This window comes from Wolffia australiana, chromosome 19 (genome assembly GCF_029677425.1).
Source record: "Wolffia australiana isolate 7733 chromosome 19, ASM2967742v1".
Lineage (NCBI taxonomy): Eukaryota > Viridiplantae > Streptophyta > Magnoliopsida > Alismatales > Araceae > Wolffia > Wolffia australiana.
Genome location: NC_135853.1, coordinates 8,340,753 through 8,357,500, shown reverse-complemented (window position 1 = coordinate 8,357,500; position 16,748 = coordinate 8,340,753). Strand labels below are relative to the sequence as shown.

The window sequence follows — 16,748 nt, the reverse complement described above, 5'->3', positions numbered from 1 at the left end:
ATTATCTCTATTGATGTTTGTTATAAATGATATTATGTTTCATTATGCCATCCAACTATTAAGAACACAGGTAAAAGGCTGAATAATGTGGATGATATTCTGATGAACTCATCACAACAGACTTATTTCTAGCTAATAGATGACCAAATTTTTCAAGATCATAAGGGCTCATAATTAACTTGATTAATGTGATTATAATTATGTGTTCCATATGACTTTAGACATTACAATCATGAATCAACCTTGTAATTAATAGAGTTTCATGAATATTCCTGTATTTCCTATAAATATCACTATTTTTACATTATGTGAATTTGTAACTAATCCTGTTGGACTAAATAAAATTTAAAAGGTTTTATTATTAATGAATATTTTATTTTTCTCATACATGCAAGACTATAAGAGATGTATGTTTTTGGACTAAATCACTCAGTGGAAGCTTAAAGAGAATCCATTTGGCTCTTTGGGCTTCAAAGGAGCTGTTAAAAGGGGTGTGTGACGCAACCTTAGTACAGGAACATTGTAGGAACAGGACTTGAATCCACAAGCCTTTATCTACTTGAAGGAGCCAAGTCCTAAATCCACAAAAGTAGCCACTCCAACACTTCGTGCTTGAATGCAAAAGCACAAAAGCACTCTCCAGCAAAAAGAACACTCACAGGGGAGAAACAAGAGTTTCAACAAAACAATATACTTCAATAATAATCCTTCAAGGGTCTTATAGAGGCCAACAAGTGCAGGGCCGTCCATAATGACTGTACCCATAAAAGGAGAACTCAGACCATTGAGAATAATAACTCTAACTAGATAAAACAAAGGATAAGAAGCATGACAGGCCTGATCAAAGATATTCTGCAGATTCTGGGGCTTGTAGAAGCTGCCAAGAGATGTTTTTGTGGCCCAAGAAGATCCGGATGGGACGAAACAAAAGATATTCAACTCTGACAAAGAGCAGAGATATTCTGCAGATCCTGGCAAAAGAACATGTGTGAGGATTCAGTGAGAGGGACGTGTTAGATAAAAGCTGTCATAGGATATTTAGGGGCTTTAGGTACATTTCTGCAGATCTTTTCAGCTCTAGAAGGATCTCCTCCTTGGACCACCAGTTTCTAATGGACCTCAGAAAATGGGCTTGTGGGCTACATCAATGTGAGGTACAACTATGTACATCCACGTATTCCCTCATAAAGAAGGGGCATTAAATTAAACCAAGGATCTCTCAACCAATGAGGAAAGAGTAATAAATGAAAATGGAAAATATTAGGAAAATATAGGAATGCATTTCAGCAATCATGCATTTTTTTTATAAATATTCTCTTACTCTCTCTCTCTCTTGATTCTTGATGTGCTCTAGTAGAGGCTAGTAAACATGATAAGGCATCCTCTGGGATTCAGGTTGTTTTAAGTGTTTCAAAGTGATTTCTCTTTTCCTGACATCTCATTATTATGGAACACTGTCCATTATGGTGGAAAAAGATCTAAGGATAAGCGGACACATCGAGGGCTCAAGATACAAGCCCTCTCTCTCCCTCTTACATTTTCATCTCAAGAACCTACAATCCATCCACCTCCCACATGTTCATCCATTTTATCCATTATCCACATATTTCTCTTACTGTTCTTCTATTTACATCACTTGTCTCTCTTTTTCAGTCTCCTTTATCTCTCTAGAACCCGCATTAGATCTCTAGGTTCACTGCTTAGAAAATGATGAATCCTCATTTTCCGTTCTATTGTCTTCCACAGTCATTGCTTGATGAGAGCCCATCATTGACCACCCAAAAAATGTGCACAGTTAGTCTGTGCACACCAGCTCACAATGCACACACAACTGAACATTGCACACACTAGGCAGCCTTCTGTAGTTGGTACATGTCGCTACACATGCTATCTGCACTATCCGGCCATGGCTGTGCATTATCTGGGTGCACAATGTCGATGTAGCCTGGTCTGTTGAAGCAGAAGACGAGGAGGAACAGAGAGTAGAAGAGAGGAGAAGAGAAGGGAAAGAGTAGATAAAAGGCATAGCATTTCATTAACACAATATAGGTATTTATACAATCCGTTTATAATGGCTAGTTTGACTAGCCGTTATATATCCGATTATAAATAAATCGGATAATAGGCCCATAAGTATTAGGCCCATTAGTGATAATCAATTTATATAATTTATATAATTGATTTAAACATTCAACACACAACAACCAAGTTACCCCATTGGCAAGTATGTCCACCTGCATATCCACAATCCCCAAACACCTACTAATCCAACTGCTTATCAAAGCCGGCTGCTGCCAAAATGCTAGCAATTGCAGCCCAAGATATACATTTTTTACTTTATTTTTATTTAAACTAAAATTTTAAATATAAAAATATAAATATTTCATCTTTGATAATCTATGAACTTCCCCAAAATAGTATAAATTAAATAAAATATATGTTAAAATAATATGTTTATATACTTCAAAATTCTTCTCTTTTCAAAACTAGATAAATTAAGCAATTAAATTACTATCTCACAATAATTTAATTTCTTGGTTGCCTTTATTTCTTTTAGAATAAGTAAGGTGAAAATTTAAAAAATCTAATTGGATAAGTCTGAGTAGCCTAAAAACACACCTAAATTGGACTTACATAATTGAAGTCTAGAATTTGCTTATCAATTCAAAAGGATATCGTCGCACCTAATGACACAGTGTGAAAAAAAAACTTCAGTAATGTTGCACTAAAAAGCTATTCATGGTACCAATGAATGAGTATTTCCCTATTTTATGAAAATGAAAAGTTGAAACTAATCAGAACCAATTTTTTATAATTTTGCTTGTATGTCAGATTTTATTAATTTCAGGAATTGCAGCAAGGAGAACCCACATTAGTTGAATTCTAAAAATAATGAAAGTTTATTTTTCTTTAAAATCTATAACTTTTAGAACTTAGTGTCTCATAGTAACTTATGTTATCATGACATATTACATAAGCAAAATTTTGGAAGTATAAGAGCAAATAATATGTCTGATCCTTGTGTAAAAAGCTAGCGACAACAATCGGCTTATTTATTGATCTCAGAGGCTGTATTTCTAATTCCCAAAAATTTTCATATCTCATTAATCACCTTTTAGATATTTTATTTATTTCCCTCGCAAGCACATCTGAGTTGATTCTAGGAATATTTCAACAAATATGGTCAAAGTGCAAGAAAAAATACCAGGAATCTCCCTGAAGAGAATCAACAGTGGACATATGTTTTTATGTTTTGATGATTCTGATTTTCTCACTGTGTAGAGCCATACCCCCCAAACAAGGGCCTCATGAATCTGTGATCAAACCTCCTCCAGAGGTACCGGATGGCTGACATTGGGTGCATCAAGATGAAACCCATACTTATACTTCCATCTTCATCGTCTCCTATGTTTTCAAGGAATGAGACCTGGGCCTCCTCTAAGCTTGATGGGTCCATCTCAGACGCAGGGACATTGCTTGAGTTGGAAAAGAGATTTGCACGTATCAGAGGGCTAGTCACTGAGCCAAATACCTGCATAAAAAATATACAAATACAGAAACCCAATGATAATTGATATTGGCTCAGAGATGAATGTGCTGAAGAAGCCCTCAGGCCCCCTGGAAATGTTTTTTACTCGAAAAGTTACAAAATAAGTTCCAGACAAGGGTATCAAATCTCAATATTGATGGAGATAAATCCATCAATTATTTAAATTAAAGTGAGGTGGAAATAAGAGGGGAGATGGAAGATGAGAATGAGAAGGGCGGTAGGAGGGGAATGGAACCACTTCATTCATGCAGAGGTAACGAAGTAATCCCCAAAGATCTGAATGTGGATAGTAGGTTTCTCACTGCCCTGGGAGATGGACTAGAATGGAAAAAGTGACCTTGTTAAAGATGTTCACAATTCCCGATCAATTCCGATTAACGGGAATGCAATAGGGCATACACATTACTGAGATAGTTGAAATGAACTCGACTAAAACACAGTGGTATAGTAAAGATTCCACTATATAATAACTCAACATGCAGGAACTAACAAAAAAATAGGAAAAAAAGAAATATAAGTAGATCATAATCTTTGACTGATAAGCAGCCATTACGTACTTATATATCAAAAAAGAGGAAAGCAACTACGTCTACACGTGCGGACTGACCCACACGTGTGGACATTCGAATAAAGGCGGGAAAGGATAAATAAAGAAGGGCATCCAGAGGGGGCATTGGATCAACTTGCTACTGAAGGTTCGTGGAGATTCTCCGTCGTCTTCCGCCAATCCGGCAATCCCGACTCCATTGCCACCCGACGGTTCTATTCAAGAACTCGCTGTCTCCAGGCTAATCTTCTCCTACCTCCCTTTTCTTCTCAGATCTGTCTCATCGAGACTATTCACTGACAATTGTATCAAGACCGTGGTATTCTGGTTACGTGAATTCTACTTCTTTAATTTCATCATACATTGTGATATTGGGGGGGATTTCCTTCAAGATCTGTTAGGATTTTCAGAGTCCTGACAATTTTGGTATCAGAGCCGTCGATTCCTATATTATCATGGCTAATCTTGAAGAAAATCTGGAGGCATTAGCTATGAAGGTGGAAGCTAATCAGAGCAGAGTCAACAACGTGCTTGAACATCTCATGCAAGAAATGAGAAATATGACAGCTCAGTTCAAGAATAAATCTCCGGTTATTTCTGGTCCCAGTGTGTACAATGAAGCTCCAGAAAGGAGAACAGACTTTGACTGTCGTTTCAAACACGGAGATCTTCCTGTTTTTTTGGGATACCAGCCAGAAGCTTGGTTGAGGGGCGTTGAAAGATTCTTTAGGCTTCACCCCATGGCGGAGCATGATAAGCTCCATTTGATAGCCTTTAACATGGACAGTGCAGCATTGACATGGTTTATACACACAGAAGAAAATTTTGGAATGACTTCATGGTTGGAATTCAAAAATCACTTCGAAGGCAGGTATGCTTTAGCCGTTCATGTTCTACATCGTCAGCTGTTTGAAGTACAACAAAGAAATTCTGTAAGTGAATACCGAACTGAATTCGAAGAAATCATTATACAGTTGCCCTTAGTGTCTCCAGAAATAAAAAAAAGTGCATATCTTCGGGGCCTATTACCGGAAATCCGTACTGAGGTGTTGCGCTACCGTCCATATGGATTAAAGGAAATTATGGACCTATCACTGAGAGCCGAAGCTGATTTGGGAATTCTGTACCGCGCCTGGCAATCTGTACCTCCTTACGCCGAGTTAAATCAAGACGTACCAGCAGTTCAAAAGCCTATTGTTATTCTGATAGGCGTCCTTTGCGCACATACATGTCAAGGAAACGGAAAGCCAAGGATGCCGCACGTGTGGAGTGAACCACACGTGGAGAATTCGAAAATAAAAAAGGCGGGAAAGGAGCGGCTCCAAAAGTGGCGGGAAGCTGGTTTAAATAGAGGAATGGGGCTGGCTCGAGGGATCATCTTTGGAATTCAACTTCAAGAAACGTCCTGGAGATTCTCCCGTGCCAGACCGCCGATCCGGCCGTCACCTATCGTCGTCGTCGCCACCGAGATTCTTTACGAAATAATAGACCCTATTCTTCCGTCTCTATCTCTTTCCATGTAAGGACTTTCATATCGCTGATCGATCATTGTGATTCTATTGAGGACGAAGTGCTTATTCGTTGAAGTGGAGTACCGTCGCAAGAATAGCACTTATTTTCTGAATTCTACATAAGGTTGTCCAGTTCAATTGTTAGGAAATTCGGTATCCTAACATGTTGCTGCTGCAAGGCTCCTCTCCAATTCTTCTAATATCAATAAGCCAATTATTCACAATCCGACGCCACCCATATCTCACGGCCAGACCAATCAAAGGACAGTTCAGAATGACAGATACGGGTGTCAAAGAAATTTGAGGATTACTGATTCAGAATATCAGCAGAGGAAGGACAAGGGACTTTTCTATTATTGTAATGACAAGTTTGCTCCGGGTCACTGGTGTAGAAAAAACTTAAATTTGATTCTGATTAGAGAAGATGATGAAGCTCCTGGGGTGACCGATCTAATGGAAGAAGAAGACCTCATGCAAACGGATGAGGAACCCATCACCGAAGGAGCCTTATTCTTGGCAAGACTATCAGCAGAGGAGTTGTTGGAAGAACTACATGGATGCACTATATTTACAAAGCTTGACTTAAAATCTGGATATTATCAGATCCGAATGCTTGAAGATGATATTAACAAGACAGCCTTCAAGACTCGCCTAGGCCATTATGAATTCTTAGTCATGCCTGTTAGTGAGAGGCCTCTCCTAGTGGGTCATGTTCTATAAACCCACTAGGCTCCCTCACTTATCACTAACTCATATTCTCCTCTCTCTCTCTCCTAGGGTATATATACCCCTCCTCATGTACATTCTAGTTAAGGAATTCATTCCTCTCCTTCCTCCAAGCCCTAGCATGGAGTTCAACATGGTATCAGAGCCAAGCTCTTGATCCCCATCTCTAGCCCTAAGCCTGTGTGCGGGCTTCTTCTTCCTCTTCTTCTTCTTCTTCCCTTCTTCTTCACCATCTCCTCTCCCTGCTTCCTTGATTTGGGAAAAGGGGGGGGGCATTTTTCGCCCGCAAGCAGCCGCCAGCGCAAGCAGCGCCGCAAGCCGCCGCAAGCAGCGCCAGCAGCCGCCGCAAGCAGCCGCCGCGAGCAGCGCCGCCGCAAGCAGCCGCCAGCAGCCTCGCGAGCAGCGCCGCGCAGCAGCCGCCGCGAACTGCAAGCAGCCCGCAGCAGCCGCCGAGCAGCGCCGCCGCAAGCAGCCGCCGCGAGCAGCGCCAGCGCAGCAGCCGCTCGCCGAACTGCAAGCAGCCGCCAAGCAGCCGCCGCGAGCAGCCGCCGCAGCGCCCGCAAGCAGCCGCCCGCAGCAGCCGCCGCGCAGCAGCAGCCGCCGCAAGCAGCGCCGCAGCAGCCGCCGCAAGCAGCCTCCCGCGAGCAGCGCCGCGCCGCAGCAGCCGCCGCGAACTGCAAGCAGCCCGCAGCCGCCCGCGAGCAGCCCGCGAGCAGCGCCGCCGCCCGCAAGCAGCCGCCCGCGAGCAGCGCCCGCAAGCAGCGCCCGCACAGAGCGCCCGCGCGACGCGCCCGCCAGCAGCCCGCAAGCAGCTGTCTCCCGCCTGCGCGCCGCGCCCGCCAGCAACTACTATCCGCCAGCAGTGTCGGACCGTGTTCGGTTCTTCGTTCGCTGCCGCTGCTGCTGTTTGCCGTCATGTCGACTATCTCCAGCATGGGCAGTGATCCGTCTGCATCCACCGCCCCGACGTCAACCCAAGCAGATTTCACCGCGGCTGACTTTGCCCGGGAACTCCCGTCGCCAAAAATCGGTGTTCCTCTCCCTCCGGCTCCGGATAACTGCCGTCTCAGTGCTCCGAACTTGATGTCGTGGCTGAAGTTCGTCGAGTACACTCTGCGCAGCCGTCTGCTCCAGAAACATCTCACCTGCCAGCCCCTCCCCGTCACGGACCCGCATTTCCCGGCCTGGAGTGCCGAGCAGTACTTCGTCCACTCCTGGCTCTTGACTCACACTCTCTCTCGGGAGGTCTATGACAAGTTCCTCCACCTGACGACTCCGCGGGAGATCTGGGAGCACGCCCGTCGCTACTGCGGGCATGATGCTGATGACTGGAAGATCTTTACTTTGGCCGAGCGGGCGAGTGCACTCCGACATGGCACCATGTCCATTATGGACTATAGCCTTGCCCACCAAGCCCTGTGGCGCGAGGTGGACTATTACATGCCGGTGGGGGATCCGACTGCGCCGACCGCCGCCATGCTCTCAAGCTCCGCTACATGTCATTTCTCGACAAGCTGAATCCGAATATGCGGATGTCCGCCGGGCTCTTCACTCCCAGACTCCTCTTCCGGACTTCGATGGTCTGGTTAAGGAGTTGACGGAGGTTGAAAGCAGCCTTCGCCGCCAACGCCCGCTGCTGGACCTGCCTGCCGAGTCCCCGGCGAGTGCTGCCCTCCTGTCCGCCCTCACGGAGCAACCTCCCTTGCTGCCCAAGCCTTCTTCGGGCTCGGGCACCGTGGTTTGCTCCTACCGCGGCAAGTCGAATCATCTTGAGGCCCGGTGCATCAAGAAATTTTTGGACAGTACCCGGATCCGAGGCCGCCTCGCCGTCATCAGCTCCTGCCTCGTCGTCTCGCCGGTCCCGCAAAGCCAGAGCCCATCTTGCCCAGGCACCGGCCCCGTCGCCCTCTAGCTCCAGCCATCCAGCCATGACTAATGACCAGCTGACTGCCGAACTTGCCTGTATCAGCTCCCAGCTGGCTGCCCAGCAGACCGCGTCTTCTTCGCAGCCTACCGTGGCTCACTTCAGTGACTTCGGTGCGTCCTTCCTTCCCAAGTCAGATCAGTGGTATTGTGGACACTCGGCCCTCCAAGCTCCCTTCGTTTCGGATACCACCTGGGTGCTTGATACTGGGGCCACAGAGCATATGACCCCGTTCAACCACCGGTTTCTGTCCTACGAGTGGCACCTTGGTGGTCGAGCTGTCCACACGGCGGGTGGGGGACGACTTCGCGTGACTGGTATCGGGTCGATCCATGTGGATGGCCTTGGTATCATTCACAACGTCCTTCATGTTCCGTCCCTTCAGACCTTACTTATGTCACCGCAGCGACTCGTCGATGCGGTCCATTGCTCGTTCCACATTCAGTCTGACGGGATCTTTTTGACTGACAAGGTGGGGAAGACTTTGCGACTAGGCGCTCGGATGGCCTACTGCTGTTGGACGAGAGGGGCGGTCGGGGACCCCGGTGCAGCGGTGCTTGTTGACGGTCGAGGACCAGCGCCGGCAGCGGCTTCTACTCACTCACCAGCGGCTTGGGCATCCGTCTTTCCATGTTCTGAAAAGACTTTTTCCGACATTGTGTACTGGCTTGGACCTCTCTTCTGTTGTTTGTGATGCATGCAAACTGGCGAAGCATCGCCGGGCCTCCTTCCTCCGTCGACTTCTCACAGTGATGTTCCTTATATCGCATTCATAGCGATGTATGGGGTCCGTCGCGACAGGCCAGCCTGAAGGGACACCGTGGTTCTTGATCTTTGTTGATGAGGCCACCCGTTACACGTGGACCTACTTGTTGCCGCCCAAGAGCGCCGCCTCGACTGTTCAAGCCTTCTGCACCATGCTTCAGACTCAGTTTGGCCGGACTATTCAGCGGTTCCGGTCCGACAATGCGCGGGACTACGTCAACCAGGAGTTGACCTCGTATTTCACCGCCCATGGGATTCTCCACGAGACGTCTTGCGTGGCGACGCTCGAGCAGAGGGGCCTTGCCGAGCGGCGTATTGGGTATGTCACGCCGACCGCCCGCACTCTCCTGCTGGACTACCACGCCCCGTGGACTTATTGGGAAGCCGCTTTGACGAGTACTCATCTCATCAACCGGCTGCCCACCCCGACCCTCCAGTTCAGCCCTCCGCTTGACCGGTTGTCGGCTGCCTTTCCCGCCGCGCAGCTCCGCACTCACCTTCTTCCCCGCGTCTTTGGCTGCACGGCATATGTTCATGACACGACGCCCTCCCTGTCGAAGCTGGATGCCCGGGCGCTCAAATGCGTCTTTGTTGGCTACTCTTCGCTTCAGAAAGGGTATAAATGCTTTCATCCCTCTTCTCGTCGGTTTTTCGTCTCCGCCAATGTCACCTTCTCTGAATTTCAACCCTTCTTCTCTCCCACATCTCCTCCGGCCCCCCACTTGGAGCCGGATCTGGTTCTGGAGCCCGCTGCTCCCTTTCCTCCCACCGTCGTCTCTCCTCCCACAGTCGTTCTACAGAACCTGCCACATTTCAAGGGTTGATGAACTCAATTTTTCAGCAGTATCTCAGGAAGTTCGTACTAGTATTTTTTGATGACATTCTAATTTACAGCAAGTCATTGGAGGAACACGAGTCTCATCTCAAAAAGGTGTTAGAACTGCTGCAGATTAAGAAGCTACATGTCAATCCAAAAAAATGTGATTTTCACCAGGATAAGATAGAGTTTTTGGGCCACTGGGTATCAGCTGACGGGGTTTCTACAGATGCTGGTAAAGTCGAAGCGGTGTAAAATTGGCCGACTCCCACAAATCTTAAGAAATTACGGGGATTTTTGGGGCTGACAAACTACTACAAAAGATTTGTACGACACTATTCAGACATAGCCTTTCCTCTGACAAGGTTACTCAAAAAGAACGCCTTTTAGTGGTCCAATGTATCGGACCAAGCATTTTCGTTATTGAAAGAGGCCTTGCCGTCAACTCCTATACTTAGTCTTCCAGATTTCTCTAAACCTTTTACCGTGGAAACTGATGCGTCGGGTTTCGGAGTAGGAGCTGTTTTAATACAAGATGCACATCCAATAGCTTATTACAGCAAATCATTATCTGACAGAGCTAAGGCAAAATCCACATATGAAAGAGAATTAATGGCAGTGGTGTGGGCAGTCAATAAGTGGAAACACTATCTTTCCTTCAACAAATTTTTTATTTTGACCGATCAAGCTTCTCTGAAATTCTTAAGTGATCAGCAAGGAATTCCACTGCACTACCAAAAGTGGATATCAAATTTATTGGGGTATAACTTTGAAATCAAATACAAGGTTGGGAAAAGTAATACAGTAGCTGACGCTTTATCTCGCTCTATGGAAAACTTGTCTATTCAGAATATCACCATGACACACTGGTTGGACAACAAGCAGCAAGAAGCCGAAATATCCCAAGATCCTTATCTCTCAGAAATAAAAATCTCCCTTATGATGAGTGAAGGCAAATACCCGGGATATTCTCTACATCAAAATAATTTGTGGTACAAGAACAAGCTGATAATTCCTAGTACTTCTTCCTTAGTAGATAAAGTGCTACATGAATTGCATGATGCTAAGGAGGGAGGTCACGCCGGATTCTTGAAAACTTATAAACGCATTTCACAACAATTTTACTGGAAAGGCATGAAGACCAAAATTAAGGCTTACGTCTCCTCTTGTCAAATTTTTCAAGCGCATAAATCATCTACGTTGAGTCCCCCAGGACTACTCCAGCCATTACCAATTCCAGAGAAAATATGGGAAGACATATCTCTTGACTTTATTGAAGGTTTACCTACTTCTCAGGGATTTAATTCCATACTGGTTGTGGTGGATCGACTGAGTAAGTACGCCCATTTTATTCCCATCAAACATCCCGTCTCCGCTTATGACATAGCTATGGTTTTCACCAAGGAGATTGTTCGTTTACATGGGGTTCTGATATACTTACGAGATTTGGAAAGATCAGAAGACCCTGCCTCCCGGCAGATCGCAATGCAACTCCAAGATTTACGCGTCCAATATCACAAATCCAGAATTCAAGAGGAGTAGAAGAGTAGAAAGATTCACGGGAGAACAATGTAGAACAGTACAGAAAAGAAAATAGGGGGATCGGCGATGATTCTCCCTCCCTATGGATCCGGGACTCTCTCGCTCTCCAGCCCAATCGTGTAACTAACTTTTCCAGATGCTCCTCCCGCTCTTTGGCGCTTTATTTATAGCCTTTGTATGGGACTGCTTCTTACAGAGTTGACCTACGGCGCTTTGACCTCTGATACGTACGCGGTAGAGTCGTATCAGGTTCCCAGATCAATTGTGTCTGATAGAGGTAGTGTGTTCACCAGTGGATTCTGGAAGGAATTACACAAACTCCAGGGAACCACGTTACGTCTCAGCTCTTCTTATCACCCAGAGACTGATGGGCAGACCAAAGTCACTAACATGAGTCTTGGGTGTTACTTAAGATGTTTCTCTTCTGAGAAACCTAAATACTGGATGAAATGGTTTCCCAGGGCAGAATATTCTTACAATACCTCGTTCCACTCAGCTATCAGAATGTCCCCTTTCAAGGTGGTGTATGGCAGGGACCCTCCCCATCTTCTGAAATATGGCAGTCCTCCGACTCCACTTGATTCTCTGGACAGCTTGTTACTGGAAAGAGATCGCATATTAACGATGATCAAGACTCACTTGGATAAGGCACAACAAAATATGAAATCTCAATCTGACAAACATAGGCGTGATGTAGAATTTCTGGAAGGTGATTGGGTCTACTTAAAGGTCAGACCCTACCGTATGAAGTCCCCACGATTCTTTGGTGGGGACAATTTTTCACAGGGCCTTTTTGCTAGGGACTTCATACGGTAGGGTCTGACCTTTAAGTAAACACCTGCCGCCTGCACCCAGTGTTTCATGTTTCTAAACTTAAGAAAGCTATTGGCGATCATTCTGCTACAATTGATATTCCGTCTAACTTGTCTGATGAATTGGAATGGCAGGTCTTCCCGGATTGCATTCTGTCTTATCGATTCAACCGAGATGGCGTGCAAGTGTTGGTAAAATGGATGAACTTACCGAATTATGAAGCTACTTGGGAGGATGTCAATACCATTCAGCGCCAATTCCCAAGCTTCCCAATTGGGGACCAATTGGTCTTGGGGGGGGGGGGAAGTGATGGCGAGGACGCCAACATCTCGTCGGGAGTCAACCGAAGTCAATCGGAGTCAACCGAAGTCAACCCACCACGGTCAACCGGAGTCACCCCTAAAGCCGACACGCGTAGAGGCGTGCGCGGGTGGAGACGTGCAAGTTGGCGGTTGTGGCGTGTCGGCTTTAGGGGTGACTCCGGTTGACCGTGCAAGTTGGCGGTTGTGGCGTGCAAGTTGACTCAGAAATAGGATTTCTGAGATCCATCCATACTGATATCCTTATGCCAGACGACGATATCAGATCTCGGTTCCTACAGTACCGATATCTGATACTGTTATCCGGCCCGATATTGGCATCTGTCCTTGTCTCAAAGGTTGGATGATGATATTGGATATTGACGTCGGATATCGATTTTCTCAATATCTGAAATACGAATTTGAAATATATTTCAGATAAATTTTAATCCGTAACTAAGCTATTGTGAGTCCTTTATACTGATTCTTTGAGTATTTTAAAATTTTATTGATGGTCTCAATTTATAATTCACTTTTATTATCGTACTCAGTATGGCCCAGTACAAAATGGGCCAGATTTTACTCACAGCAGATCACATCATCAGCCAGTCTAACTGATAGTTTGGCATTTTGTATAGTGCATGAATATTTTAAAAATTTATTGACCATAGGTATCCGTACCATCGTTAACTTTATATTTTTTCCATATGGGACATTATTCCTCTATTTATAAGCCAACATCTGGATATCGGATACCGTTTTCTGGATACCATTTTTCAGTATCGATTTCAATATCCAGATATTGGATTTCGATATTGGATATAGGATTCAATATCAGGTACCAGCATCAGCCACGTCCGGCGCCCTGCGATATTGTCCTGATATCCCATGTCGGATGCATATTCATTATCTGTCTGATATTCGATATCAGAAACCGCCCCAATTTCTACTGGATATCAAATATCAGTTATCCAATATCCGATAGCGGACGGGCAATCACTAGCCATGAGTCATCGAGAAGACGCGCGAGTTTTGATACCAGCTTGAGGACAAGCTGGTTTTTGAGTGGGGGAGTAATGATAGGATCCTCAACTTATCTAGGGTAGTTTCATCATGTTAACCCATAAGGGAATTTCAGTCATTGGGTTATTATGTAATTCCTTTAAATAGGGATGCCTTCCCTTTAGGTAGACAGCCAAAAAAGAAAGAAGTAAGGTGCTGTCTCTCCTCTCCATGTCTATGATCCCTCTCGTCAGAAGCGACTAGTCGCTTCCAACTCTTGTACTTTATTTATGGTCTAGTCTTTCTTCGTTTCTTCATTGGTCGCTTGGCTTCTCATTCAGAGGAATTCTATTTTCTCCCGCTCGTAAACGCTCCTAACTAAGCGCCTATCCCTCAATGATCCCCATCTCTCATGATCGTCTCTACGTCACCACATCTTCAGGTGGCTTGTCCCCAGTCGATCCCTTGCTCATCAGTTTCACCTCCCCTCGAAACATTCCTGTTTCTCCTCTCCACCCGAGGAACTTCTCCCTTGCCTCATAACTCTACTCCCCTCTGATACGAGCCTGGATTGAGGATAATATCACATCCCTAAGGGCTGAATCCAGATTGTGGAGTGGCATTTCCATGTGGTTGTTATTTCACATTAATTCCACCTAATGCAATGATTCAGGCTGTCATATGATAACTTTACACAGAGGTCCACTTCAGCTTCAGGAACTGGCAGTGCTTCAAGTCCAACTCGCCAAACAATTTGGCATTGTGGGAAGTAGTAATCTGTAATGACAGCTGCACGCCCAATGACAAATGCTTCAGGGAATGAGGCTTGATCTGAGACAGCGCTGACAGAGGAGGTGGCCATGGAGGCAATTCGGGGCTCGCAACCAAGGGCTCTGCAACAGTCTTGCCCTTCTTCTCTTATTTGGAGTGTTCAAGTATTGGTGAGGATACTGCTTCTAGTGGCAGAACTAGACCTCATGGTAAGTAGGAGGCGCTTGAATAATTAGCACTTTAATACAAAATGCTTGGAGAGAAATGCTACGAGAAGGAGCTCCAGTGGGAGAGCTTTGCCAGTAGTAGGCGATGTCATTCAGCTTTTTTGTTCACAGCTATCAATTTTGCTTTGGTGATGGCCTAGTCAGCAGCGACACAATCTTGAACATCAAAGAGGCCAATGATACCAACCCCCCATGTGTATCGTCGTCATCAATGTACTGAACCAATTGCATGCTCAAAATATTTTGTTAATCATGAAATCGATCTTTCACAATCTTGAGAGGGAGATAGAAGAGAAATGTCCACCTTAATTAGAGGTAGAAGGAGAAGGGAAGAGCATTGCCATAGGAAGAGGAAGCTGTGGCCTACAAAGCAGGGAAGATCATCTGCATTGTGGCAACAGGCAAAAGTGAGATTATGACCCCGAGGAGGGAATGGGGTCAATAGAAAGAGTTACACACAGTTCAAATCTTTCTAGCTTTCAAGGCTTCATCGTGGCCTAAAAATGCGAGGTTGCTTCCTTATCAGGCCAGCATTTTTCATAAATCAGCTCGGTATCATATCATCTACTCATTTATTCTTCACTCTAGTACTATATCCCTGTAATTCTCCATTGGATACTATATATTGAAAATGAGACACGCAAGTGACAAATCACTTGCAGTACTATCTTCTCTAATAGAAAAAGAATTACTTTTTCCCTATATTTTGATTCCGAAAATTCACTTTATATCTTCTTTAGAATGAAAAGTTTGTCTTCCATCAAGCCATGTCACCTGGATATTTGACATAGAGCCAAAAAAGCTCAAAATCAGGTTCAACAGTTTAAAAGAAAGACACTATCTTCCCTCAACTTTTCATAGGAATCACAGAAAAGAGAAAACCTCACAAATAAAATGAGATTGTTCATGTTTTTCTAAAGGAATCTAGTGAATCTTCATTGCAAATATTTACAGCAGACATACCATTGTTGTAAAAAGGACCACTATTATGGAGTTTGTGATCAAGAAGGCGCCATCAGAGGACGATTGACGGGCTGCTGAAAACTGCAAGAAACTGGATGAGAAGAATCTGACTTTTGGGAACTATACTGCAAAGTTATTATGCATCAAAGTCGTACCTGTTCATATGACAAAGCAATAGTGACTGCACCTCTAATTATCCCAGCCCACCAGATGATGAACTGAGAGAAAAAGATGCACAGTTTAATATAAAAGACAAGATAACTAAGAACAGCATTACAGATATCAGAGGAAAAACCTGTTGAGAAAAGCTAATCTTTGCTCTGCTTCTAAAACAGTTGGCAAAGTTTGCCAACGGAAACACAAACGCAGCCCTTCCAACCATAATTAAGACTAGCAGAGCTCCACTAACAACAAGTGTAGTGTGTACACTTACAAAGGAAAGGATAAGAAAACATTATAAATTTTGTAGAAACAAATTGAAAATATTGAAACTGAGAAAATTAAACTATAACATTAAGTTTCAACTAATAAAATCAATGAGCACTTGAAATAAAAAAATATATAATTCAAAAGTAAATCAAGGGAACAGACCTGCCATTACTCTGTTTCCACTTGTCAATATCAAGGGCATCCATTCCAACATATAGAAAAATAAAGGTTTCTGCAACAAATGATGCAGTTGCAAAAGCATGCCTGAAAGCAGTTGGAAATAAAAAAATACCAGAGTTGAGTCTTATTGACAAACTACTCTATATAAGATTTCTTTGGCAAAGCAGGCAATTTTTAAGATACAATATCTAATGACTAAGTCAAGAAAATGAAATAAATAAATTGAACAGCTTAGGGTACAGCTTTTAGTCGAGAATAAAACGCATGCGTTATAAAATGAAAAAAAAGAAAATCTTAATCAAACGTGAATGGTAATAGATTTTTTGATATGATGAAAATTAATTATTTTGCAAATGCAGGATGATGAATTCATTTGGAATTTTGTACCCGATGTCTTCGCAAAAAAAATTTAACTACACTTACCGTGTTGTTGTTCTTGAGCCTTCAGTGACATTATGCCACGTATAGTGTGACATGACAACACCACAAAAGAAAATAGCCAAAATCCCGCTCAGTGAACACATCTATAAAAGTAAGCATCTCACAAATAAGGAAAACAAGAACTAAAATATTAATAATATAAAATTACCATAAATAAAAATATCGAAAAAGAAATCTCATCATATCCAAAAATGTACAATTTTCATTCTTTCTCTCATATCTAATTTTCGGAATGAATACT

At 44.1% G+C, this 16,748-nt stretch overlaps 1 protein-coding gene across 3 annotated transcripts in view; it reads right to left on the bottom strand.

The window, feature by feature from the left end:
- Positions 1–3,184: 3,184 nt before the first annotated feature.
- LOC144715573 (sodium/hydrogen exchanger 2-like) overlaps positions 3,185–16,748 on the bottom strand; it is a 72,327-nt gene continuing 58,763 nt past the window's right edge. For 2 of the 3 annotated variants that reach the window (XM_078590507.1, XM_078590508.1), the window contains exons 9-14: positions 16,490–16,590; positions 16,049–16,150; positions 15,753–15,885; positions 15,613–15,675; positions 15,458–15,538; positions 3,185–3,532 (exon numbers count right to left, since the gene is read on the bottom strand). In XM_078590507.1, coding sequence (XP_078446633.1) covers positions 3,272–3,532; positions 15,458–15,538; positions 15,613–15,675; positions 15,753–15,885; positions 16,049–16,150; positions 16,490–16,590 — 741 coding nt within the window. In that variant the 3' untranslated portion in view covers positions 3,185–3,271. Of the gene's footprint in view, positions 3,533–15,457; positions 15,549–15,612; positions 15,676–15,752; positions 15,886–16,048; positions 16,151–16,489; positions 16,591–16,748 lie in introns of all 3 variants that reach the window. The other variant, XR_013584657.1, reaches the window with a different exon arrangement.